The sequence below is a fragment of the Lepidothrix coronata genome, unplaced genomic scaffold (genome assembly GCF_001604755.1).
Source record: "Lepidothrix coronata isolate B3197 unplaced genomic scaffold, Lepidothrix_coronata-1.0 Scaffold71, whole genome shotgun sequence".
In the NCBI taxonomy this organism is placed as follows: Eukaryota; Metazoa; Chordata; class Aves; order Passeriformes; family Pipridae; genus Lepidothrix; species Lepidothrix coronata.
Genome location: NW_016690251.1, coordinates 414,995 through 440,792, shown reverse-complemented (window position 1 = coordinate 440,792; position 25,798 = coordinate 414,995). Strand labels below are relative to the sequence as shown.

Below are 25,798 nucleotides of genomic sequence, written 5' to 3'. Positions count from 1 at the left end.
CACAGTCAAGTGGGTAGCTGGACTTTTGCCTAGCTGTGCAGTGAAGGGATTCAGCCACAGCACAGATTGGGAACTGAGCTGGTTCTCTCTACACAGTTAAGAAGCTAGTGCCTGGCTTTATGGGAGCCAGTTTGATGTTCTCTGTCATGTACATTGTACCAAATCTCTTCGTACTTTTCTAGTTGAAGAAGATTGGTGGTGGTGGCTTTGGGGAGATCTATGAGGCGATGGATTTGCTGACCCGTGAGAACGTGGCCTTGAAGGTAGAATCAGCCCAGCAGCCCAAGCAAGTTCTCAAGATGGAAGTGGCTGTCCTGAAAAAGCTGCAAGGTAAGGCAGAAAGGCCTTTGGAAGCGCTAAGTTACTGTGCATGTTAACAACTAGAATCTGAAGTTGCAAATGGTTTTTATAATTTTCTCTTCAGCTTTCATCTATATGTAATGTTATGTTAAGTCATTCAGCTCACTCCAGTGAGTTCCAACAACAGGGACTACTTTTGTCTGCCAGGCTATAAGAACAATGAGTAGATTGTACACTGGTCTCTGCAATCTAGTGATACTGATTAGAAAATAAGAAATAGAGGAAGCAGCATCTAACTAGGAAATGAGGTTAGCTGATTGCCTCACAGAGGACCAGGAGTACTCTAAGCGTGATGGAGTCTCCAAGGAAAATGGTTGACTAGTAGATGAGTGCAAAAAGTGGATAAGACAAAGTATAGGGAAACTGACAATTAGCTAATTTTTCATTACCTCACTGTTCTGAGGGCAAAGTGTAAAGTGATGTGTCTATTCTTAATTTTTCCTAACACAGCTTTATATTGGTTTGGATGTGGAAGTCAGCCTTGGGGCCATCAGTTTCTATAGCTGAACCTGGCAAAGCTTATAAGCAGATTTCAAACTGACTGGGAAGCAGCAAAATGGGAGCCTTCCTTGGCTCATATCCAGCCCTGCTGCCATCGAAGATACTACACTGAAGAGGGACTTGCTTTATATCAGGGTGGTGTTTTCTGTTTGATGAGATGAAACTATAATAAATAGGGCTAAAAGTTAAAACTTCATTTACTGATCTTTAAAGTCTAGGGTGAAAGAAACCAGCCAGTATCCCAAAGGCTCTTGCAATTGTGATGAGATGCATTTTAACACCAAAGGGTGCAAGGGAGCTGTCTTGCTGGAGTTGTTCCTGGCTGAAGGAACAGTAAAGGGGTCTTCTACTAAAAACTGATTGCTATGGGAGGATGTAAACAAGGAATTTCCCAATCTGCCTTTGAGGGACTGAGAACTGCTGTTTGCTGAAGTGCATTTTGCGTAATTTCCTTGTTAAGGCAAGGCCAACTATTGACAGGAACAGTTTCTATGTTCTAGTATAATATGCTTCTGAAGGGATTCTGAAGGGACTTTTTGCAGGATTCCCACTTGGTCAGAGGAATCCCCTTCTGTTGAAGCAGGGAGTAGGAGCCCTATCACTAGGGCTCATGCTTCAGAGATAGTGTTGTGGCCTTATGTTTGTGTCTATACCTCTTCTCTTGTACAAAATCTCCAGAGATATGATTGAATTAGAGGGTGAGACTGTTGCCGGTCTTGTGAGACGGGTTACTTAATATTTGTGACAGATTGCCTCTGGGTAAAAGTCATTGAATTATTTTTGAAGGTCAAATTGTTTTCCACGTTTCAGATCATCTAAGAGGAGGACTGATAGGCCTCTTTTTAATACACTGTGTTGTAATAGATGCAGCTGATCTGTGTAAAGGAGAAATCAACCCAGATTGTTAGAGGAATCTTGCTGTTGATATGTGAAAGGCTTGGATACACAAGCTCCCAAAGAACAGCAAAGCAGGTGTTTGAGGTCTGAAAACAGTGGAGTGAGGGCAAGCCAAGGCAGTGATTGAGATTTTTTAATTTGGTTGTACACTTGGAATGCTCTGAATTGAGTTGAAGGTATGACTGTGCAGAATGATAGATATTATAGTGCCAAGAGAAAATGCTATCATGCTAGTTAGTGTCAATATGTATTATATACAGGGCAGAGAATGCTTGAAAAGTGTGACCTGAAATCACCAAGTGAGGACTAGCATCAGAAAATGTGCAAGGCATTGACTAATACATGTGTACTGCCAGTGTTTATTTCTGGAAAATAGTTGAGAATACCAAATGCTTGAAAAAACACCCACATTTGTACACAGCATGATGCTGTAATTGGGAAGAGGGAGTGGTGGAGTGTGGAATTAGGACAAGTCCCCTGGCAAAGCAGTTAGTAAATATTAAGGGACAGAAAAGACCAAAGAAGCAGATTTGGCTACACATCAGCTATCCTGCATTTAAGAATGACACATTACTTAAACCATATTTTTACAAATCAAGCTGTTCTGTGAAGAATCTAGCTTTTTTGGGTTCAAGGTTAATCCCCAAATGCTTTACAGAAATAAATGATAAAGTTAAAATAAGAAATTGGGTTGAGAGCATTGGGAATCGTGTATTGTGTATGTTTTCACTGAGAGTGTTGCAAAGAGGTGAGAAACATTTCAGAAAGGGAGATGCTGCCTTTATCCAACAGTTGGTGGATGGAGGAAGTTGGTGGTATTACCACAGGTGATATAGTCATTTCATGGGTTTCTAGATGAAAAGCAAGGGAACAGTGTTGTCTAAAATTCCTCTGTATTTTTCTAGTAGAACTGAACATTGCAGTCCCCCTTAAATAGTAACCTTTTTTGTTTTCTATTTAGATGTCACAGCAACCTTAAAGGACTAATGAGCTGCTGCTCTTTTCAGAGCTTGTAATCAGAGTCTAGCAAGTTGCTAGAGCTTGGCAGAGTTTGGGATAGAGAAGATTGGCCATTAGCCCATACTGCAGACCTACCTCAGAACCTGGTTTGGGTACAGCCTGACTTGTCAGTGCGGTAGCTCCTGATCAGTGTGGAGTGCAGGCTGTTGCCAACAGTTAGGCTTTCTGGGACACTTTGTGGAATAGCCACGTAAGGAACGTAAGGAACACAGCTGCAGGTAGGCCCCTCACAGTGTCCTGTTTGCACTAGCAGTCCACACAGAACAACTGGGGAACTAAGCAGATAATGACTCCTCAAGAGAATCTGTGTTCCTTCTAATAAACACTGTGTGTAGTTTTCTGCTCTGAGGGTGGTCAAATGCTGGCACAGGTTACCTAGAGGGATGGTTGTATCTCTGTCCCTGGAGATATTGAAAACTCACCTGCATGTGGCCCTGGACAAGATGCTCTAGCTGTCTCTGCTTGGACAAGGGGGTGGGCTAGATGATCTCAAGAGGTCCCTTCCAAAACAAATGATTCTGAGATACTTGTGCTTGGCCATCTGAGATCACGTGTGGGCATGTCAGTATCTCTTAACTGCTCTGTAGTGTCATTCTGTTCTGCTCATACTCGATTTGATTTTTCTAGCTGTATGTTGCTTTTTCTTTCAGTGTTTAGATATTATTATGTTTCCCAAAGGCAAAATTCTTTCTGACTTGCACTGTTAATTGCAAGGATCACAGATCATCTTCTGGCTAAAATTCCAAATCTGTTTACTGTCTTGAGTGTGGGAAACATCAGCAACGGTGCCCTTTTATGCTTTGGGTAAAACACAATTGAGAAGTCAGCTTAGAAAGTTTCTTGCTCAAGCAGCTGATGAGCTGAAGCTCTCGGTTGTCCTGTTGTGCCTTTACCCAAGAAGTTTTTGTCTTTTTCATGCATTCCATGGACTGTGTTAGTCAAAATCAAAACCTTTTGGTCCCACACAGTTGCTGTAGAATATTTCCTTGTTCAGGCTGGACTTGCAGGGCTCAGGACATTCTCTCTGGTGCCTCTCTATCTGGTCAATTCTATCAGAGCACCACGAGATGGCATTTTTATTTTCATCCTTGTCAAGCACTGTTTGGCTTACATTTGTCTTCTGACAGGGGCTTGGCACTGTTGAACCAAAGCTGTTTTCTCTGTGTTGAGAAAACTTGCTTGGGGGAACAGGGAAGTTGCATTCTTTTTGGTACCATTAGGAATGTTGACCTCAGTATCACAATGTGTACTACTGTCCTTGCTGCTGAAGGAGGCCTGCACCCTCCCCAGCACCTGATTTTGCTGATATCCTCATTGCAACAGAAGCAAATGGGATCACCCATGATGCCAGACCCCTTCCATGAAAACAAGTCTTTCTTTCCAAATCTTCACCACGTGGTGGCATTAAGGCAACTACAGCTTATGAACTTGGATCTCTCTTTTACTTGAGATCATACTATGTGTTTACCCACTGTCTGCTGTAGGTGAAGTCCTCTGCCGTTTATCAACAGCAGCCTGAGCAACCCTTTTGGCCTGACTACAGGAGTTGCTTGTCACTGCTGTCAGACATGACTATCTTTGGCCTATCTGTCCCTTCTGTGGATGGAATATGCAGGGATAAGTTTACATGGAGGATCAGAAAATATTCCTTCCTTGAAGAAGGCTGCTCTGCAGTTCCCAGCTACCAGGTGTTGTGAAGAGTCCAAGGAACCACATTAGAGAATAGACTTTTGCAGTCATAGGTTCTTATATACATGCAAGTACGGAAATGATAGGAAAAATTAATGGTGGAAAGCACTAAGAAATGTGTGCCTGTAGTTGGTAAGTGTAGGGATAATAAAGTAAAAACAGGAAAAAAGATAAGATATATTGGGGATTTTACACTATAAACTTCATGTATTTGGGAAATTTTGCTTTGGGTTAATCTGCCCCCCTGTCTGAGGCACCATTTGTTGGTTTGCTTTAGGATTTGGAAACTATTTGGTGTACACTTGAAATGGAACTTCTGGGTCCATTTGGTCAGAAAACCTTACATGACCCAAAGCCACTCTTTGAACACTGACACACGGTAGTTGTGATGATTGAAGGCAGTATGGGGACTTGCTGTAAAACCTCATTGCTCTTATAAACTAGGAATCTGAGATCCTGTTCTTTGGAATCATGAGGAGAAAAAATGGGATGATTTCCTATGATTGAACATATGCAAGGAAGAGTACTGTCACTTCTAGATGAGCAGATGTTTTTCCATCCCTTCAATGCTTTGCTAACCCTTTGAAATACTGATTTATTCTGTTTCCTTTGAAATAGAAATGGACAGAAACCTGCCTGCTCTCTCTGTGACTTTTTTCCTCACCCTGGGTTTGCTGTGGAGCAACATTCAGCTAGCCAAGGGGCATCTGTGGAGTACTATCTGGACTCAGTTTCCCATCTATGACATCTTTGAGGTTAATCAAAATGTCACATCTCTGTTAGAACAGCACTGGCATAGTTTTGCGGTGCTTGGCTTGGGCTGTCTCAGTCTTCTTTTCTAACAGCAGCCTTAACTGCAGAAATTGTAAACCAGTATCCCTGATTAAATCCAGTGGGCTGCTGCAGAGAAGGGTATGAGGAAGCTATCTTACATGCCAAACCAGGTATTGTGTCCTCTCTAGATGCTCAGCTCAGGCTGTGTGAGGCTCAGAAGCAGATGCTTTGAATTCAAAAATATTTTCCCTGTCCTTACCTACTTCTTGATAGCACTTCTGGGAGCTCTCTGGGGGCTTGTAATACCAGGACAGTGCCGCACGTTCTATGCCTTCTGGTCCACAGGCTCTCCAAAATACGGATGTAGCCACAGCATTTGGTTTCCTATGCTAGGATTCTCTTCGGAGAAGCCTGGCAGATTGTAATTTAAAATGGCCCAATTATTCTGGTGCTGTGCACTGTTTTCAGTTCATCTGCAGTGGCAGTGTTGCCCTGGTGTGAGGCTACAAGGCCCCATATACTTGCTTTTGACCTCGCTCAGCAGCCAGATATTGCTGAGCTCTCTTCAGTGTGTTGTTTTCTTTCCAAATGCCTTCTTTTCAGTATAACCAATCTCATTGCGTAGGGCTCTGATTATTTTTATCCTGCAGTGCAGAGATCTTCTGCATATTGAGTAGCTGTGCAAGATGCAGCCTGGTCACAGGCATTGTAGCTTTTGAGTACCTGATTTTATTACAGCAGATACTGAAACAAGTCTGTGTTGCTTGTTCCCTCTTTATTGCCAGGGGTTGGACAGGTAGGAGTTTCCTAGCAAAATAATGGAAGAAAAAGGATCTTGCTTGTTTTTTCTTATTTGCCAGTCCTAGATTTTTTCCTTTCTTTTTGCATATGTGAGAGTTTTGTGTTAAAGTGGTGCCTTTAACCCTCTGTAATTCAGTTTCTATTACTTTTACAGACACGGTTTATATGTTTCTACAGTATTTTGCTAGATTGATGTAACCAAGATATCTGTAAAGACTACAAAGCAGAGTAAATTACCTTAGCAGGCTTTTAGGCTATCACAGGATGGCAGATTCAAGATGTAGCTTGATCCTCTTTACCCAGCACTGCATTTTTCCATGTGGAAGAGTGTTTGAATAATATGTGGCATTTGGGCCACATGTTTTCTGTGTCAACCATGGTAGTATGGGATGGGGGAAGGTCATGGGATGGATGAAAAAGGATTTAAAACACACTTTTTTGGGGGCTATGTTGAATTCTTGCTCCTGCACTGTTGTCCCTTTACCTGTGTGGGATCTATTATCAGTTACTCATCTTAAAGTTGTTAGTGGTCTTGGGAAACAACTGGAGGAAATTATGCCATGCAAGGTCAGGCAGTTTTACCTTTTACCGTTTGATTGGAAGATGATGACCAGCCTTTTAGGTTTTGCATCCATTAGTTCATTCATTTATTACAGAAGCACTAGCAAGGTTAACCCAATTGATTAAATTCTAGCTGATTACTATTGAATAAAGTAGTTATTTAAGCCTCACTTCCAGCATAGAATTTATTTTCTTTCATGTTAAAAACTCCTTTGTCCAGCTGAATTGACAAGTCCCTGAAGTCAGCTTGTTTGTTTGGCCAGAGATGAAACTTGCTAACTCCAAAGGAAAAGAACTGTATACGAGTCAGCTTTGCCAAGCTACAGACACCATTTCCAAGTAAAGTTAGAAGATGATGAAAATAACTCACATTTCACTTTCTAGTCCTGCTGGATCTTTTTCTTTACAGTATTTGTGCAGAAGTGGATTCAATATGCCCACAATACAAAATTTGTGATAAGCTGACACTGACATTGACAGGCAAATAAAGAAGAGAATACTGTAAAATGTATATTATAATGTAGGGAATTGAGAAACAACTGCAGCTTTCCAAATGCCAGTGAGAGCAATTGTATAGCTACATGTCCACAGCTGTATAATAGTGACCCCAGCAGTACCAAGTTATGTCACTAAGCACTTGGGCTTTTTCTAGGCAGTTATCTGTGGGGTTGAGCTTCTGGATCGCTGTGCCATGGTGGTTATTTTTGGCCAACAGTATTCCCCTGATTTTGATACTTCATGTATTACCTGAATAAAACAAAACTCGACTGATGATTCTGGAATTCAGCTGCATTTATGATTAGAGAGGTCAGAGGTTGCTGCTAATGTGAGAGGCAAGCCTTAAAGAAAAAGTGAATGCGACACAAATAGATCCAGAGGAAAATTTTGGCTGGCAGGGGGGGTCTTTGGTCTTTAGTACAACCTCCTGCTCCAAGCAGAAAAGAAATAGATCTGGTTGCTCTGGACTTTTTCTGGTGAAGTTTTGGATAATCTCCAAAGTTGGAGATCCTCTGGGTCCCTGTTGCAGGGTTTGACCATCCTCATGGGGGAAAAAGAAATCACACCTAGTGGGAACTTCCCATGTTGCAGCTCATGTCCAGTGCCACTCTGTGTGCCTCTGTTCTGGGTTAAATTCACCTGGCAACTAAGTACCTCAGAGGTGCTTGCTCACCACTCCCTGAGATGGGGAGGAGAAGTGGAAAAATGTAAAACCTGTGGGGTGACATGGGAGCAGTTTACTAATTGAAATAATAGCAATAATAGTAGTAGTGGAAAGAGAGATAACAAAATAAAAAGAGGAATAAAACCCAAGAAAACAAGTGGTGCACCACCTTCTGACCAATGCCCAGCCCATTCCCAAGCAGCAATATGTGGCTCCTGGCCAACTCCCTCCAGTTTATATACTGGACATGACATTCTGTGGTATGGAACATACCTTTGGCCTGTCTGGGTCAGCTGTCCCATCTGTGCTCCCTCCTGTCTTGTTGTGCATCAGAGCAGGGACACTGAAAAGTTCTGGACTTAGGGTAGGCACTACTGAGCAATGGCCAAAACATCCCTGTGTTATCAACATTATTCTCATCCTAAATACAAAAGCACTGCACCAGCTACTAGGAATGAAATGAACTCTATCCCAGCTGAAACCAGGACAGCCTCTGAGAAAAAGTCAAACTCCATCTTATCAGCGCTCTTCTATTTGGTGGCTCCAACCAGCAGATGGTTTCCCTTCTATTGCCTTCCTAAAGGCTGAACAAACCCAATGCTCTGATACTTTTTGTTAATGTTACATTCTCCTTTCCCTGCCACCATCCTGGTGGGCACTGCTGAATTCCTGCTGTTATGTCGGTGTTGGTCTTGTGCAGGAGAAAAATGCAGGAAGTGGTAAGGTAACAGTAATAAGAGTAACAATTGCACTGAGATTTATGATAATCTGTGCAGTAGAAGTTACTGTAGTGTTTTGGGTGGACTGTTAGGAATGAGACAGCTAATCAATGGAGATGAATCACAAAATTTTAGCATAAAATAAAAAGATTAAAATTTTTAACTCCTTTGTGGAGAAGAGTGGTTACTGCTTGTCTGCAGGTGAAAACACAGGAAATATGGAGTCTGTAAAAAAAAAAAAATCAACTTCAAATTGCGATGATAATGTCACATATTTCTTTCCTAGTATTTATTTTATTAGTTTCATTGCTATATTGAAAATACATGAAGAATATTTAAGAACTTAAAGGAGTAGAAGATTGGAATGAATATTGGTGTCCAGCAGTTTGAAATTCATCCATGTGAAAAAATAGACTCAAAAAAGGATCATAATTTAGTTTTCTTAAGTTCTGTGTAATGAAAGTTTTTCATGTAATGAAAGTTTTAAAGTATTAAAATGGGGCTTTTAATCATATCTCTACAAGGTGATGAGTATCTATCATAGGGTGGAAGGGTTTTCCAAATACTTGAAGTTATTTTTATACACGAGAACATAATTATAGACTGTAATTTTTAAGTTTCTTCAGAACAAGGATGGTGAAGACCATTTTGGTGACTGAAATATTTGTAATTTTTACCCAATATTATGTGGGAGATTATTATGTTCATTGTAGTTAAAAGACAGCTGTAGAAAGAATATTTTCCTATGGCTGAACATTAAAATTTTGCCTTAACTAAATGCTTGTGAAACAAAACACCCTGAAACTTTTCTCAAGTCAGCATCAGGCTGACTTATTCCTCCAGTGTTAGTTAACAGGACAAAACTCTTTATAATCTGTTGCTCTGTTCTTTACTTTGTTGGAAGATATTTGTATGGTTTAAGAAATTAACAAATACAGATATAGAGCATATTTTCTATGGTATAACTTCTGATCCTCTGTAATATCAGGGTGGCTGTTGAGCATAATAGTCTAGCAAAGGAGCAAGTGTCATCTAGCAGTTAGTGCAGTAAAATAGTTATGAGGCTTCCCATACTAGACATACCTTGAAAAAACTTTTTTTTCACCCTTTTCTTTCTTTTCTGGGTTAAAATATGCTTTGATGCTCTCTGTGCTATGATCTCCATGCTTGAGGAGGGCATGTATGAGAAGAGGGGGCTATTTCCTGCTGCCTTAAAGGGAAATATGACAGTTCCATCATCCTGGCTGCACAGGAGGTTATTAACACGATTGTTCTTGTGCGCTTCAGTGTTCTGATCAGCCTCAGGACTGATCTGCAGGAATCCCTAAGTCACACCTGACTGTCAGCCTCCATCTGCTACTTCAGCATGGCATGAACTGTTCCAAGAGAGCAAACAGTTGTAATCTGCTGCCTCCTTTAGATGAAAGATGGGTAAAAGCTTCCAGAATCCAAAGGGTTTGATGCTGCAAGCATTTATCCCATCCATATGACCAGCTGCCTGTATATGCACTACTTCTAAATATGGCCTGCTTTCTCTACACTTTGTTATATTCTTTTTATTTCATGCAGAAATTGGCACAGTTTTCCCTCACCTCCTTTCTTCTTATTTTCCTGGTGTTGCTTGTGTTGCAGAGTAGTGCATGGGAGAGCTGTTCCAGAGAGCGCCTAAATTCCCAAGACCAACAGGTCAGATCCAAGCCCATTTTAGGCTGGAAAGGAGGATTCAGTATAAAATCAAGTCGGTTTGGGATGCAGGTCATCCAGAACTGTCAGTCAATTAATCATTTTCAAAAATTATAGAAAGTGGAAACATGTTGCCATCCTAAACATGCAAACAATTCTCAAAGATAATGAACTAAAAACTTAAATGCTTTTTCTTTTGGTAAAATTGTGTGATCCAGAAAACAATAGTACTATGGAGGAAACTGATTAAAAAAACACAGAACAAACCCACAAAAAACCAAACCCAAAAGGTCTCAGAAATACACTTGAAATCACAAGAGGAAGTATCAAATTAGCAAGGATGTGTATTGAGTCATATAATTGGACACTATCATTCCTGTTCTGCTGAAATTAGTGATTTAGATGGCCAGGTTCTACCTGTCAGAGGTGTTGTTGTCTAGTTTTACAGCAATAAAAAGCACATGGTGTCCTGCCTATCCGTGCTTTGCAATCATCTAAAACAATAAAAGGGTGTAAAAAATTACTATTTTACCCTTTTTTACCACACAATAGCTTGGACTGTAACTAGAAACAGTTATCATTTTGGCTGTTGCCTCAACGTCCATCTCCTGGTGCTCTGAAAGGCAAACAAAGCCGAGTGAAACTCAGTGTCTGTAAGTAAGCCAGGCTGGTCTGTGCAAATCTGAGAATCATGTCTGGGTTGAGTGTGGGCTTGCACTGACCTGCCCATCCTGTCTGAAACCTGTGTAGATGGCCAGTTTGCTGAAGCACAGAAGTAGCATGAACTCCTAAAGAAATATAATTCATTCTTTCTGAGGTTATTCAGATATGTTTACTTTGTAGCCACAAATCTGGCTTTGAGGGTCACGTCGGCAAGCAGCATATTGGGACCCATGGCAGGAAGATATGTGGGATAGTTGAGTCTTGGTAATGCCCAGGGCAGGAATTCTGGTATTTCCACGCAGTATCTCAAGGACTTCCCTCAGAAAACCAGAAACCTGTATGTCAAAATCAACACTGAATTCACAATGAAGTTGCCAATAGTAGGAAACCAGTGGCACCCAGTACCCATGGGCACACACAGGCCATGGGCTTGTTATGTGAGAAACAAGGATCAGGGAAGAGCGTGCAGGCTGCCCTGACACATACTGAAGGGGGTACTCTCCTAATCTCTCAATATCTTTTTCCTGAAATATGGTGGTTTGTGACGTTCCTTGATGGTTTCAGCATGGTCTTGCGCATTCAGCCCTGAAACTGGATAATGTCCATGCCAGAGACATGAAGGCTCTGCAAACACTGCTCATCTAACCAGATGTTGGTGGATATTAGGATTGGTTGGTTTGTTTGTTTGAAGCCTGTTCTTCTGAAGGGATTAAGGAGTAGCCAGAGTCTCTGTCCCTCCAGTTTTGGTTGCCAGCAGCTCTGTTATCTCCCTGTGGTAGCAGAGAGAGTGTGGGTGTTCTGTTGTGGGATACTGGTGGGCCCTGGAGGGCGGAATCTTGATGCTCTTACCAGGAGTCCTGGGATGAAGCTCCATATTCCACAGCTGTATCTATTGCTCTGGTCAAAGCTCTGGTTCTCTAGTGAGAAAGCTGCTTCTTTGTCTCCTGCTGCCCTCCACATCCCTATTCTGTCATATCTTGCTGTCCCCAGCAGTTTCTGATGCCCCAGACCTATGGTGCAATGACAGCAATAGCAGGGCCCTGAGGGCAATGCAGTTACTGATTACTGTATGTGTTCATGTTTTTCCTTTTTTTATTTAAAATTGGGAAGTATCAAACAATAAGCTTTGGTTTAAAAATCACCATTGCTCAAGTGCTACAGAGGCATATAGGGCAAAGCTATGCAGTGATTCTCACCCCCTTCCCTGCTTGGAAACCTCACCAGGAACCAAGTGTTCACCATTGTGGTGTGCATCAACTTTTGCTCTGTTATCAGTAGTCTGCTTTTAGGGGAACACATGCCTCATACTTCCCCTTCTGATAATCCAGAGAGCAAACCATCGCAAATCCATTACATGTCAGGGTCTGAAACCACAGCCTCTGCTCCCTCCCTGAGGACTAGCTGCGTATTGTGAGGTGGCTGATTTCGTTTTATTTTGCCTAAATAGGTGTAGTATGTACTTCTAACACCATGCCAGAACTTGACACAGAATTACTTATATTATTTCCTTCTGTTGTTATGGAATTGCTCGAATGTTTCAATGGATTTTTTCCATGGGCATCTTTCTTTTCCAGATGTCTCTGACTATTAAAATCAGGGTTTGTCCACGTTGAAGTAACATTAGATTAGCTGTTTCAGGGTAAGCAGTGCTAATAGGCAGGTGTAGTGGTGGTGTGTACAAGTCAGCATTTACTGAGTAAAGCTGAGCTGTGCTACCAGTGAACTTGTGAAACCATGTGGTCATGTGTGTTACCCACACTTTAGTTCAGGGATGGTGGTAGCTGTGGTGTTGTTACGTGCGCGTGGTGGTATAAACTGCAGTTTGTCACACTCTCACTTGTGGCCTGTGTCAGGATTTGAGGAACCCTGACACTGATTTCCACTCACGGCCATGTCACAGGCAGCTTTCTTGTTAAATGTCAGTATTCTACTGAGCTACGAGACTGGGAAGGAGAAACATAATCAGTCTGTTCTGCAAAACTCCTTATGTGATACCACTTTATGTTTACCAGACCTGGGTCAGAAACCATTTTTCTAAAAATCATGATCACAGGGTTGTTGTCTTAGTTCCATTCTGTATGTTTCTGTTTCTTTTCAGGGAAGGATCATGTTTGCAGATTTATTGGCTGTGGAAGAAACGAAAAATTCAATTATGTGGTTATGCAGCTTCAGGTGAGTTCTGTTCTTCACCTCTCTCTTCTGTTCCATAGAGATGGCATCACAGCGAAGGATTTGCAATGAGAGAATAAGACCAAACACCGTTCTAAAGACTTCGTTGTACACAGAAAAAGAGTGGAATGGGAGACAAGGGGAAGGGGTGGTGTTGCTGTGACATCCATCAGAATGGCTCCAGTTGACAAGATGTACTAAAATATTTCATAGCTCTGCTTTTCTATTTGAGATGGCTTTCTGACAACTTTCTGGGAAAAGCACTCCATTCAGAATGCTCACAGGAGCAACCCAGAGTATTGTGCAGCAGTGGCAGCTGTTTGAAATATTTCCTGCTGAGCACTGTGATGCAGCATTCAAAATACTTGTCTTGTATCAGAGCGCGGAGTGTGGTGAGAGCCAGTGGTGTCACATGAACAGCACAGTTTCTCTATGAAAGGCCACGATCTCTGTCTCCCCTGTCTCTCCCAAGAACAGCAGTAGCTTGGCTTTTGCTGTGGAAGTGTTTACTCCTGCTTGAACACTGCTGATATTCAGTATGGGTGAATACTTGGGTAGCTACCACATGGTGACTCTACTGCTAGACAGTAGAGGAAGTAAAACAGATACCAGCAGACCCCAGTACTTCTTTAAAATAAACTTCCAGTTTTTTTGAAGTATAGTTCTGCTTTGCAAGGCATATAAAATGTATAAACTCACTAAATTCCTGGTGCTTGGGTTTGTCTTTTATGCATCATTGGCATCCCAACTGCAGTTATGGATAGAAAAAGTCCTTTTGCTCTCTAAACAATCCTGGCTATTAGTGCTGCTGCAGTGTGAGTGCGAATATGATTCTTGAAAGGGCTAATCTGGAGCTCATGGAAGAACAGGGTTTCTAACCCCCAGTCCTGTCCTTAATAAGCATAATGAAAGGGACTTTACCTTGGCAAAAAACTTCTCTGCATGGATTCTTTTACTTTCTAGCCTGTTCTTTTGCTATGTAACTGAGCACGTAGAGTAGATAGAGCTAAAAATAATTTCATTATTTGCAAATGAAGACATTGATACATAAAGCATTAGCTAGTTTTGCACTCTTACCCTTCAGGCTAAAATTCTTCTTCAGCTTCAAGGCCTGTTGAGACCTGGTTTGTTGTGTGTCCCTCTGACTGCTGTGTACTACAGTTCTCCCTTTCTTTTCAGTCATTGGGACTGAGGCTTCCACTCTAAGTTTTGCAATTCTCTGCATCTGCTCTGTTTCATAGCCAGCCTGATGGTGTTTATTTGGAAAATAATGCTCATTTTCTGTCTTTTCCTGGTAGTTGTATTGAATATTCACGTGCCTTGGGTTGTTTCTGGAGAGCAGATGTCTAAGACCATCTCGCAAACCAGCTGGGGAAATTTATGGCACATTTCAGTGTGCAGCTCTGAAAAAATCTGCCTTGCTTTCCATGTTACCATTGGTTAAGAGAGCTGGTGTCCAGGGAAGAGATTTACAGTGGAAAGAAAGATCTGCTGTCAATTCAATAACCTGGATGTTTCAGGATAGCAATGACAAAACTCTGCTGGCTCTAGTAAACTGTCACAGAAATTTAAGAAGTTAAGCACTAGAGAAGTGACTTAGTCTTATTTTGTTCATGTTAAGGAGCAAACCTGGGCCAGCTGCTGTGGCTTGGTTGTACTTATTAGCTGACCTGTGTCAGGTGTGGTTGTTGAAGGGTCCAGAGCCCTGAAGTGAAACATGGGTCAAACCACTTTGAGAGACTAGAGCTTCAAGAGCCAATTGCAGTTGGCATCTTAATGTCTCTAAATAACTTGAGAACTGGAAATGGAAGGATGAATAGATGGCATTTCACTGCTTTGAAGAGCAATCTGTGTTTTCTCATCAGATGTTTGGAATCTTTTATATATATTCTGTTGGGAATTTTGTTTGAACTCATCTATTATCACTAGAACACTGGGATTTTTCTTGCATTTACACCGTCCTTTTTTCCTTTTTTTTTTATTTTGCCGAATTGTCTTCATTTCCATGCATAGCTGGTAGCCTTTTTGGTTTTCCCTAGAAATTTCTTTAAGTGGAGGTAAATTAGCAATTTCTTTTAATAAGTATAATAATGGCCAGTCTTCGCAAGCGAAGATTTGGGAAAGGTCATTGACCCTTCGAGCCTGCGCAGTGGATTTTTTAGGTGAGACACAGCGTGCGCTGAACTGAGCCCACCCTTTAATCCTGAGGTTCATCTGCCGGGGCCGAGTGAAACTCGGACAGTGGCAGTGAGGGTCTCAGAACGTAGGTTTGTTTAGAGTGACCTTCTCTTAGATGGATTGCCTCACAGGGCTAACGAGCTCCATCTGCCCGGGGGGCCGGGAATCGAACCTGGGTCGCAGCGGTGAGAGTCCTGCACCCTAACCACTAGACCACTAGAGGCCCCTAATAAGTATAAAGTCTCTGGAAAAATCCTCCTCTCCTGATTTTGGGTATGATTCTCTTCATAAGACAACTTTCCCCATTGTGATGTTGCCACAACAATGCTGGCTTGAGCTTGGACTAGACAGTGTGTGCTAGGGAGTTTCTGATGAAACTGCTTCTGTGAGCTGTAATAGATAGTGGCTTCATGCCTTGCTTACCAGATTTGTACTTAATCTTTAAAAGGCTCAGGGAACAGTCAAAGGTTGTTCTTAAATCAGCTTCTGCATAGTCTGAGTTTAACAATAAGGAGATGCTGGCCTCATGCAGTCTGAGGCACTGCTGTCCATGCCGTGCCTATTTCACAAATAGTATATCAGCTGATTCCCCAAGAAAACAGTCTGGTATCTACTTATCAGCAAATACATCACTTAAAAGATAAAATGAAGTACTGGAAGATCTTATACAAGAAATAAAGCAGATGTAAGGTGAGCACCTGACTGAGTAGCATATCTGCTTTTTTGGGGTTGCATGTTAGCACTTGAAGCTGTGAAATGCTGTGTTTTCATGTGATGGTTTAAGTGTTTTATTGATTGTTTCAGGGCCGAAATCTTGCAGATCTCAGAAGGAGTCAGCCTCGAGGGACTTTCACGCTGAGCACAACGCTTCGATTAGGCAAACAGATTCTAGAATCAATAGAAGCCATTCACTCTGTGGGATTCCTGCATCGTGACATCAAGCCTGTATGTTGTTTTGAAAATTTTCCTTTTGGTTGTATGTCTGTTCTGCTTGAGTCAATAAAGACAGTCTGAATATGGGCAGATCTCAGCAGATACATTTAGGTCTCCTTGCACACTGCCACTGACACATTTCCTATTTTCTATAAATACAGAATAGTAATATAGTATTGTGCTTCCTTTAAGTGCATAGCAAACTAGCTTGTATTGGCAGAGGCTGCTCCATGGTGGGTTGGCAGCTGTCAGTCATACTTGTACCACTCAATATCCTGTGATGAAGCAATCTAGTTCTGAATAGTCATTTGGAGCCCAACCAATTATTACCGTTAAAGGAGTTCAGAAAGGAAGTCTTGCTCCGTGACCCATCACTTGAATAAATGCTACTTCGTGCATTTGACGTAGCTAAATCATCCTCTTAATCCTTTCTGAGCAATTGCCAAAAAATTAAAGCACAGTTTCTAGTGTCAGAAACACACTCACAGTGTTGGTCATCTGCCTAAGTGAAGGACAGTAATTCCAAGTTTCTCTGTAGAAGCCAGTCCTTTTCCTACAGCTCTTCACTGCTTGACCTCAACACTTGTTGCTATACTATACCGACTACCTTCCTTCCAGCAGATTCATTTGCTCCTTTTAAAATCAGCTGCTTTTAAATGATCAAATTCAGCTGAAAATCAGTCACTGATGTGATTGGCCACAAATCCTTTAGCAGCCATCCATTATGGTAAAGGACAGAATTTAAGGATGGAGGTTAAAAAAAGGAGCTGCTTCATATGCTTGTATTGGTTTATTTACTAAGAAGCAAACTCAGTGGTTTTTAGATGCCTGAATATTCAGATAGATTCAGGCAATGCAATACTGTGGATGATGATTCTGGGAGTTAAGCAGAATAATGCATGCTAGAAGCTGAACCATGAACAGAAGCATTTGTCTACGGTAACTCCAGACTGTTATGCAAGTGATGGAGCTCTCACTGCAGAGCTAGTGGTGTTAAGTGTAGCTCTTTCTCAGAGCAGCTGAAATTTAGCAAAGCTAATGTGAATTTTAGTTATTTTGAGACTCCACAGACTCTTATCTGCAAAGTGAACTTCTTAACAAGGTGATGATTCTCTAATCATGATTTTTAAGGTGCATCTTAAAATTAATCTCTTTGACTTGTTTCCATCAGAGGCATGTGGAGCTATATGACAAAGTTTTGTTAACAAATGGCCAGTCTTACCGAAGTTGCTGGTATTAATTTGATTTTTTTCTTTCCTTCTTTGTCTAGTCAAATTTTGCCATGGGCCGCTTACCTTCAACATACAGAAAGTGCTACATGTTAGACTTTGGTCTGGCCCGTCAGTATACCAACACCACTGGGGAAGTCCGGCCAGTAAGTAAATTTCAAGGAATTTTTTTTCCATTTCTGCAACTGATTAGGCATGGAAAGGTTTTGTGGTTCTATTTGTTTTGTGGTTGTTAAGTTTGGTCATTATATTGGACTGCATTTTCTGCAAGGTGAGAAGCACCAGGTGACTTCAGCTGAGTTGATGATCTAAGAAGGGATGCCTGCTTTTGTCTTAAGAGGGATATGGCTTTTATTTTTTTTCTTTTATTTCATTTAGGATGATCAGGTTTGCCACAGGCTTGCAATACTTACTGAGTAAAATATGGACTGACAAAGAGAGTGAGCCCTATGCTGGCCATGTAACTTATGTAGCCCCAGGGGACTGGTCTAGTCCAGTTCTCTGTTTTCTGGGGAAACAGGTTGGTGTATTCTTAAAACTTTTTATAAAAAAAGTGTTAGAAGTTAAAGGCTGACCTGATCTCTGAGGCTGAGCTTACTGTAAATTGCAACCTGTATGCTGTTCTCACCCTTGCCTGGTTTTGATTTTGTATATATTGCCCCTGTCCAGATTTCCTAGCAGGAGTATTTCAGTGTGCCTGCTTGGAGTGAAGGTAAGGGCAGGGAGCATAACTTGTGCCATGTAACATGGGTGTTATCATTAGTCCTTTTAGCAGCACTGTGTCATCTGGTGTCACTCATAAAAATATGTAAAGCTTCAAGATGGTCTAAGTATCTGTCAGAGAATTCCTAGATTTATTTCAGAACACAGTGCAAGCAGAGAGGCTCAAACAATCTCTGTTTGTTATCCTAGGCTTATACCTTTTGGTCTGCATACCTTTTCCATCTGCAAGATAATTGTTGTTCTGGAAAATGTTGACAATGTGCAAGCTAAATACAGAGGCTCTGTAGTGCAGGGGATGGTTGGGAGTGGGAAGAAAGCAAAGGAGCAGATTTTGTGTCCTTAGTAGATGAACATACCTGGGGGATTTTTCTTTTATTTTCTTTTCAGTTGGACCGTGCAAGCGTTTGCTTTTTACCTGTAGATGGGAGCAGCTCCAAGGGCTGTGCCTGCATCTTATCCTTAAAAAGACACACATTATGTACTACTGGTCTTCCATGTCAGTGCTGTTTAGTTTGGGGATAACCCTTCTCCATATTGCCCTTTACAAAATGTAGCCCTACTCCTTTCCTTTTTCTGCAGTCAGAATTCAAGCCCATTATGTATTAAAACTGGCATTTGGTTTTCTGCAAAATGTCTTAATTGCTTCAGTGAAACAGCTATGGTTTATGTCTGTATTTCAAGTCCATTGTTTGAATATTGTTCTTTCCTTACAATTAAAGAAACTAATTTTTTCAGATGTGTCTTCTTTTGAATCCTCTATTTTTTTTCCTTTCTCACTCTAATTTAAAATTACTTCACTTTTATTTTCCTCCCAGGCCCTGTTTTTGGAAACAGCTCTACATCCAGCTTTGGCATTTTCCAGGGCAAAAGATTCTTTAGCAGTGTCTTGCAAACTGTGTCCTGCTTGGGTTGGTGTGAGTGAGGGGGGGGCTTCGTCAAAATGCAGGACTTGGAGAAGGTTGTTTGTAATTCTGGTCAATTTGGTCGTTGTTGCTTGCTTGACACAGATGGATCTCATAGAAGAATGAATGACATATAATCTTTTCCTAAAAAGATACATGCAATCCCCACAGTGTTGGGGGTATGCTCTGCTGAAAGGGGTAAAATGTCTCAGTTTGTTTGGGATGTAGGAGGATCTTATGGGGTACAGTTTCATATATTTGATGTACTTATTCTCCAATGCCACACTTCAGGAGGTGAGGCTTTTTGACAGAAATGATACAATAAAAACCACATAAATATTCACTTCAATGCCATTTAACTTTATAAAGTAGTCACCAGCCTGTTCAGTCCTTTTGTGTCCCTGCTGCCTGCAGACCGAGACATTTGTCTGGAGAAGCAGATTGTGATTGCTGCCCAAGTAATGCACTGAGGATTAGGAAGGAGATGAAGGGTGGTATGAAGGCAAGTGAAATGAGAAGTTTTTTGTGGGGGTTTTGTGTTTGTTTGGTTTTTTTAAATAAGAACTTTATAAATTATTTCACCAAAGAGATTATTTCAATCCAGTAAGGTAGATTCTTCTTTCTCCATTCTCTTTCTGTTCCTTTATCCATGAAGAATACAATTTCCAGAGTTATAACATGATTGTTTGCAACAAGAGCCTAGTTTTTTTGGGATTTGGTTCTGAGGTACAATACACAACATAGGTAAGGGAAGGGGCTCACTTTCTTATTTTCTGAAAGCATGTCTCAATTTTGCTTTCAGTCATATTCAATTATTAACAGACGTTTTCTGCTCAAGTAGGTTCTATACAGTTTCTTACAGTTTCAGAAGCATTGTCATACTTTATGAAAAGTACCATAAAAAGTATTAGCTGTTTTCATATCCTCTGAAATTCATAGCCTGAGTCTTACTTATCACCTTTTCAGAAAGACTCTGAATTACTTTCTGGTCATGAGCCAGGCCTTTAGCATTTGTTGTTTGAGTTTGGGGATTTTTTTAACTTATGACTTGCCTTACAATTTTTGGTCACTTTTCTATTTTGAAAATGGGAAAAGATAGTGATTCTGTGGAGCAAAATCCTCTAGAAATCTGTGCTGGCACTGGTTTTCTGTATTTATTTTAGGTGCAATTAACTGATGCCAAACAGCATTCATTCTTTTTTTAATGTAAAGGCAAAAAGCTGTTTAGTAGACAGATAGCATAGCCTGTCCCTAAAAAGGTCTCATTCTGATTTTCTAGAGATTGATTAAAGCCTTCTATCTGCATGGTCTTCGTTGAGCATTAGTTTCTCCATCCTCAACTGTTACCACTCTGGCTTCCCAGGCCTTCTTTTAAGGGCTATCACAGTAGCTTTTACCTAGACAGCTGTTATTCTACTGAGCTTCTGACAAGTGCTGTTATACTATTGTATCACTGTGCACTACAGTGGTATTGATTTGTATGTTTGTAGAGAGGACAGCTACTTGACAATTCAACTTGATTGCTCAGCATTTATGAAGTTATGGGCCACTTGGTGAAATTAAATCCAAATTTATTCTGAATCTGAATTTATCCTGTGCTTCTAGGAAAACAAAACTGATCTACCTTATGTGGGATGCTAATATTAGCACAAATGCTACTCCTTGGAGAAAAGCTATTGCCGCACAGATTTGCTTTCATGGGAACGGTCTCAGCCTCTACCACTTGCCCATTGCCAGATGTTGCAAAGTCTCCTGGATAAGTCTGTAGAAACTTACATTGCTCTATAAAGACAGAAGATGGTTGGGGCCAGAAGGTATGTAAGGAAGCATCAGCAACATTTTTTCCCTCTGTTAGCAATCAGGGAAGCTCAGCTGTTCTTGACAGTTTCCTTATTTCATATTTCGCTTTGGGTTGTAGAAGTCAGTCTTTGGACACACAGAGCAGATGTGCATCAGTCATGTAGCCATTTGGTGCCCACTGTGTGCTGGGAACTGCTTAGGGTCTGGCTGAAGGCTGTTACTTTGGCTACCATGAGCATTTCTGGCATTTGGATCAGAGTCAACATGCTGGCTAGCAAAGGGGACTCTGGCTATTGTGAAAAATGGGACAGATTGCTAATGCAAAAAGAAAACCCCTAATCTTTCCACTGGGTTTTGTTTTCAAACACTTACAAGGACAAATAAATGAAGGAAAAGACAGGCAGCTTGCCAAAACTGCTAGAGGAGATGCTAATTTCTTTACTGCTCCTCCTTTGCCCTCCAAGCCCCATTCTCTCCTGTTTAGAAGGTGGCAAATTCTGATTAAGATCTGTCATCTGTATTCAGCAGGGTCTGTTTGACCTGAAATTTTTCATTTTTTAAGGGAGCACTTGTCAGTGATAAATTCACACAGTATTCCTGGTCCATTAAGCTTAGTAACATCTTTTGTTCAAGTGTTCAAGACTTGTATATTTTCTGACAAAAGACAATGGAAAAATTACTTAGTTACAATAAATAGGGCCATGTCCAGGGCTGTGAGTCTCCTGACGTCCCTTTTCTAGGGAATATGTCTTAATTTTGTGCACAGCTGTAAAGCTTCAGTGAGAGGGATTCCAATATGCCTGGTCCCATTCTGCCTGTGGCTTAAATACGTGGTGTTTGTGGTATTCTGCTGTCAAGTAAGAACGCAGGAACTCCTGTAGGAGAGGAAGTTTTTGAACCTTAGACTTGGAAACTTTGGGTGAGTGATCTAATGCTGGAGAGAGGAATCACACACAGATTCACAGAACAGGTAAAGTTGGAAGAGAGCACAGTGGGTCATGTCTTTAGACAGGATCATCCTAGAGCACATTACACAGGATTGCATCCAGATGGTTCTTGAATATCTCCAGTGAGGGAGACTCCACAATCTCTCGAGACAATCTGTTCCAGCACTTGGTCCACCTGCACAGTAAGGAAGCTCTTCCTCATATTCAGCTGGAATTTCAGGTGCATCGGTTTCTGCCCTTTGCCTCCTGTCCTTGCTCGGCACCACCGAGAAGAGCCTGGCTCCATCCTCTTGACACCCTCCCCTCAGATACTGATATCTTTTAAAAATTAATATTGCACATGCCAGGTTAAACACTACATGTATCCTACCTGTAGGATATCCATAACTGTCTTCTTTAGGACTGGAGGCAGGTTACTAGAGATGAATAGAGCCAGGGATGCTATTGTTATGGTCCATATGGAATAGGATGATGAAAACTACACAACCTTTTTTAGTGTCTTTATACAAATCTAGATGAGATAACAGTTGATGATGTGTAAGATACCAACCATCCAGTTTCAAAGAAGGTATTGCAGATCTAATAAGTATTTAGAAGACAGTAATGACAAACTCGTGTGAAGAGGGATTGAAAAGATTGTGTTCATAACATGCACAAGAAGATGAATGAAAGGAATTTTATAAAAGTCTGTAAAATACTAATTAATACATTAATACTAGTTAATAGCTTATGGATGCAGGGGATACTCTTCTGAGTAACAAGTCTAGTTTTCTCTTCCTGATTTCTTCCCATTCCCTTACTCCCTTCTGCCCATAAAGTCCCATTTTGTGGAGAGTCCCAAGACCTTCCATAACAAATTTGATACCACAGGATGCAGATATCTTTTTCTAGGGATTTAGCTATTATTTCCCCTAGATGCAACCTTCTTCCATGGTTCAGACAGAGACATGAGCAATCATTCTGATGTCCTGGTTGTATGACCCACCTTTGCCATGAAAGCAGTGTAAGCAGTCAGTGTCAATGCACATCTTAGGACAACAGAACAGAGCAACTGGAGAATGAATTGAAAAAACTGTGGGTTTTTTTTTTTAATTTGCAGAAGTAGCTTTTATGGAAAGCACGCAAGTTAAATTTTTCATCTTGCATTAATTTTTATAGCAGAGAGCTGGACTAGCAAATGTCTTTGATATGGAGAGCTAAGGCTGAGAAGAATATTTGAACTTGAAGGGGGAAATAAACATAAACCTCGCTATGCAAATGATGAACAATGTATGCTTATATAATGGAGATGTTCTGAGTCATTAAGGTCTTCTGTGCTAATGTAGGTCATGTTTTGGACAATTCCTTGATCATTACTGGTCTTTGCTTGGATCTGCTAGTTTTGTCACTGACATGCAGTACAGAAAGCATTACACCTTTCCTCTGTCTGTGACACCCTGCCTTCAGAAATGTATTCCCTGTGGCTCCACACTTATTAATTGAAAATGTTCAAGGCTTTAGCAGCTTGGTGTTAATTATTTGATAATAGAGGAGAGGCTATTTTTTTCTTGAAGTCTCTCTCCCATTGCAGGATATGGCACTGGAATGTTCTGCTCAGCAAGCACTTTATTTTAGCTTAGTCAGCTGCAGCTGATTAGATCTCGATCTCCTCGTGGCTCAGACTGCACTGCAGTAGTTTTCAGTGCCTTGCTGAAGAGACTGTACATGTGCGAGGGCGGCTCTGTGAGTCAGTGGGCAGAGAGAAGATGTTGTAGGCAGGACAGCGCATAGCCTGTTTAGAAGAGCGTGAGGGAGGCTGCAGAAATGTGATGGCTAATTGAGAAAAAGGGTATTTATTTTCCAAATGTCTGTGCGTAGCGTATAAAATAAACTTCACTGCAGCGAGCAAGGTATTAGAAGAGGAGATTATGGTATGTTTTTCTACTAGGTAGTTTTCCCCCCACTGGAAAATGAGCTATAAAATAAGACAAAGGATAGTAACTTCTACATCCTGATACCCCAAAAATTCAAACATAGAAGCCCTGTAGTTTTATACTTACTTTGTACTTGAAATATATGTAAATCCGTAGTATTATGTAGGAGATGAATGTTTTACAGTAGAATAACAGATTTATGGAGCTGTAGTACTATATTAGCTTAGGAGGGGATATAATTTTTGTCTCAAACTTTGTGTTATAAAAAGATAGTCACAGGAAAGGCTGAAAGCACAGCATAGTCACATTTGTTCACACAGAGATGAAAAGGAAAAAGAATGGACCTCAGTCTTAAAAAATATTGCACATTTAATATATTATAAAAATGCAGTTTCTGTGGGAATGGATTAGTTATAAAAAAGATCAACATGAAAATTTTGTTAAGGTTCTCATTACTTTCATTGTTGGAGTAGCAAATCTGAACTTGAGAAGGGAGATCATGTTCTGGTTTAAAACATCACAGCTACAGAAAGCAAGTGCAGTTGAAATTAGATGTATGAAAAGCAGACTAGCTGATGGATTTTAAAATCTTTTAGCATGCAGGGATTCTTGTATCTTGTTACAACTACCTACTTATCTGCTTTCCTCTCCTGGAAGCCCTGGTTTGGTGAGGGTGACCTCAGATCATCTACCTGAGGTTATTGTTGGTTTTATTTTATGTAGCACTCTCTAGTTAGAGCTCCTGTGCTAAAGAAGGGAGGGAAAAGGAAGGACAACTCGGGCTCAAATCCTACATATGCCTACAGGAGACTTAGATCCCATTTTCCATTTCTGAGTGCCTTTACCGCCAAGCTATGGGGGGGTTACATTTCATCTGAATGTGTCATTCCTTCTGGTCCATGCCATTCCACAGGAAGCTCTGATTATTCTTCCCAATGGAGAACACAGAGAGGAACTTTAAAACTATTACTGTGGCTGGTGGTGAGGAAACAGGGGCTTTGCTCCCTGGGCACGGGAATGTTGAGTTGGATTGCAGGTCAAGTCTCTCCATCAGATAAGTGCATTTACTGCCAGGTCATACACTTGCTCTCTCTTGGTAATAATTATTCAGTTATTCTGGGCAAAAGATATCCTTTCTAACCTGTATGTTCTTAAACTTGCATCTCAAAGCACCCTGTGGCTTAGGGATGAGGGTGTACTCTGGAAGGAGGGAGGTGTGGTTTTCACGTCTATTCAAGGGATGGGGAGATTTGAACTTAAGTCTGCTGCATGTCAGTGATTGCCACAACTGTCTTTTGTCTTCTTCATTTTGATAGAAAAGGACCATCATCTCCATCTGACTCCAGGAAAGCGTTAGGAGCTGTAAATCCCAAATGAGATGTGACTAACACTCTACAATGGTCTCCAAAACATTTCCATTTCAGCAATTCCCCTGTTCTGTGACAGCACATGAAAAATTTATCTTTCTTACTTAGCACTCCCCGTGCTTTCTGTGGAGATATTCTGTGCTACTGGTTCCCCTATGGGACCTTGCGTGTAAGAAAGAAGTGCAGTTCTGAGGCCAAAATTCTCTTGTTAAAAATCATGATAACTGAATAATAGGATTACAACTGAAATAAGCTTTTCATTGAAAAGAAAAAAAAAAGCTCATTCTTAGCCTTGTTTCTAATGTGATAAAGGCATTCTTATCTTCAGCACAAATTCAGGTGCAGGAATTGCATGATGAGTGGTTGGTGCATGCTATTTAGAAAGACAAAATTATCTTTGTCTTTAGTTATGCTAAAATCCATTGGAAGTTTTGAACTCTCCTAAAGTAAAATAGGAACTGTGGCATTTTAACTCATCTCTTTTGCTTTGGAAAGGATAGTAGGAGACTTAAATAGCTTTCTCAAAACTAAATTTCATGCAAAATTTATGGAATTGTTAGAATTTGCACATTTTTAGGAAAGAGGAATAGTAAGACTCAAATAGGAAACTCCATTGTGTCGATTGCTTTTGATTAGTTGATTTCTGTTGGAATACATATCTGTCAGCTGAGGTCTTTCCTCAGTTCACTGAATTGAGTTTTAAGGTTATATAATATATTATAATATTAGCTCTTGTCTCTGATCAGGATGGCCCTCAGATTTCCACACTGTGCCATTCTCAGATAGAATGACAGCTCATGTGACCTA

General features: G+C 40.8%; 1 protein-coding gene across 3 annotated transcripts in view; it reads left to right on the top strand.

The window, feature by feature from the left end:
• TTBK1 (tau tubulin kinase 1) overlaps window positions 1-25,798 on the top strand; it is a 108,861-nt gene that overhangs the window by 22,291 nt on the left and 60,772 nt on the right. For 2 of the 3 annotated variants that reach the window (XM_017818916.1, XM_017818917.1), the window contains exons 3-6: window positions 183-330; window positions 12,929-13,002; window positions 15,982-16,122; window positions 17,381-17,485. In XM_017818916.1, the coding sequence (XP_017674405.1) occupies window positions 183-330; window positions 12,929-13,002; window positions 15,982-16,122; window positions 17,381-17,485 (468 nt within the window). Of the gene's footprint in view, window positions 1-182; window positions 331-12,928; window positions 13,003-15,981; window positions 16,123-17,380; window positions 17,486-20,638; window positions 20,779-25,798 lie in introns of those variants that run through there. The other variant, XM_017818918.1, reaches the window with a different exon arrangement.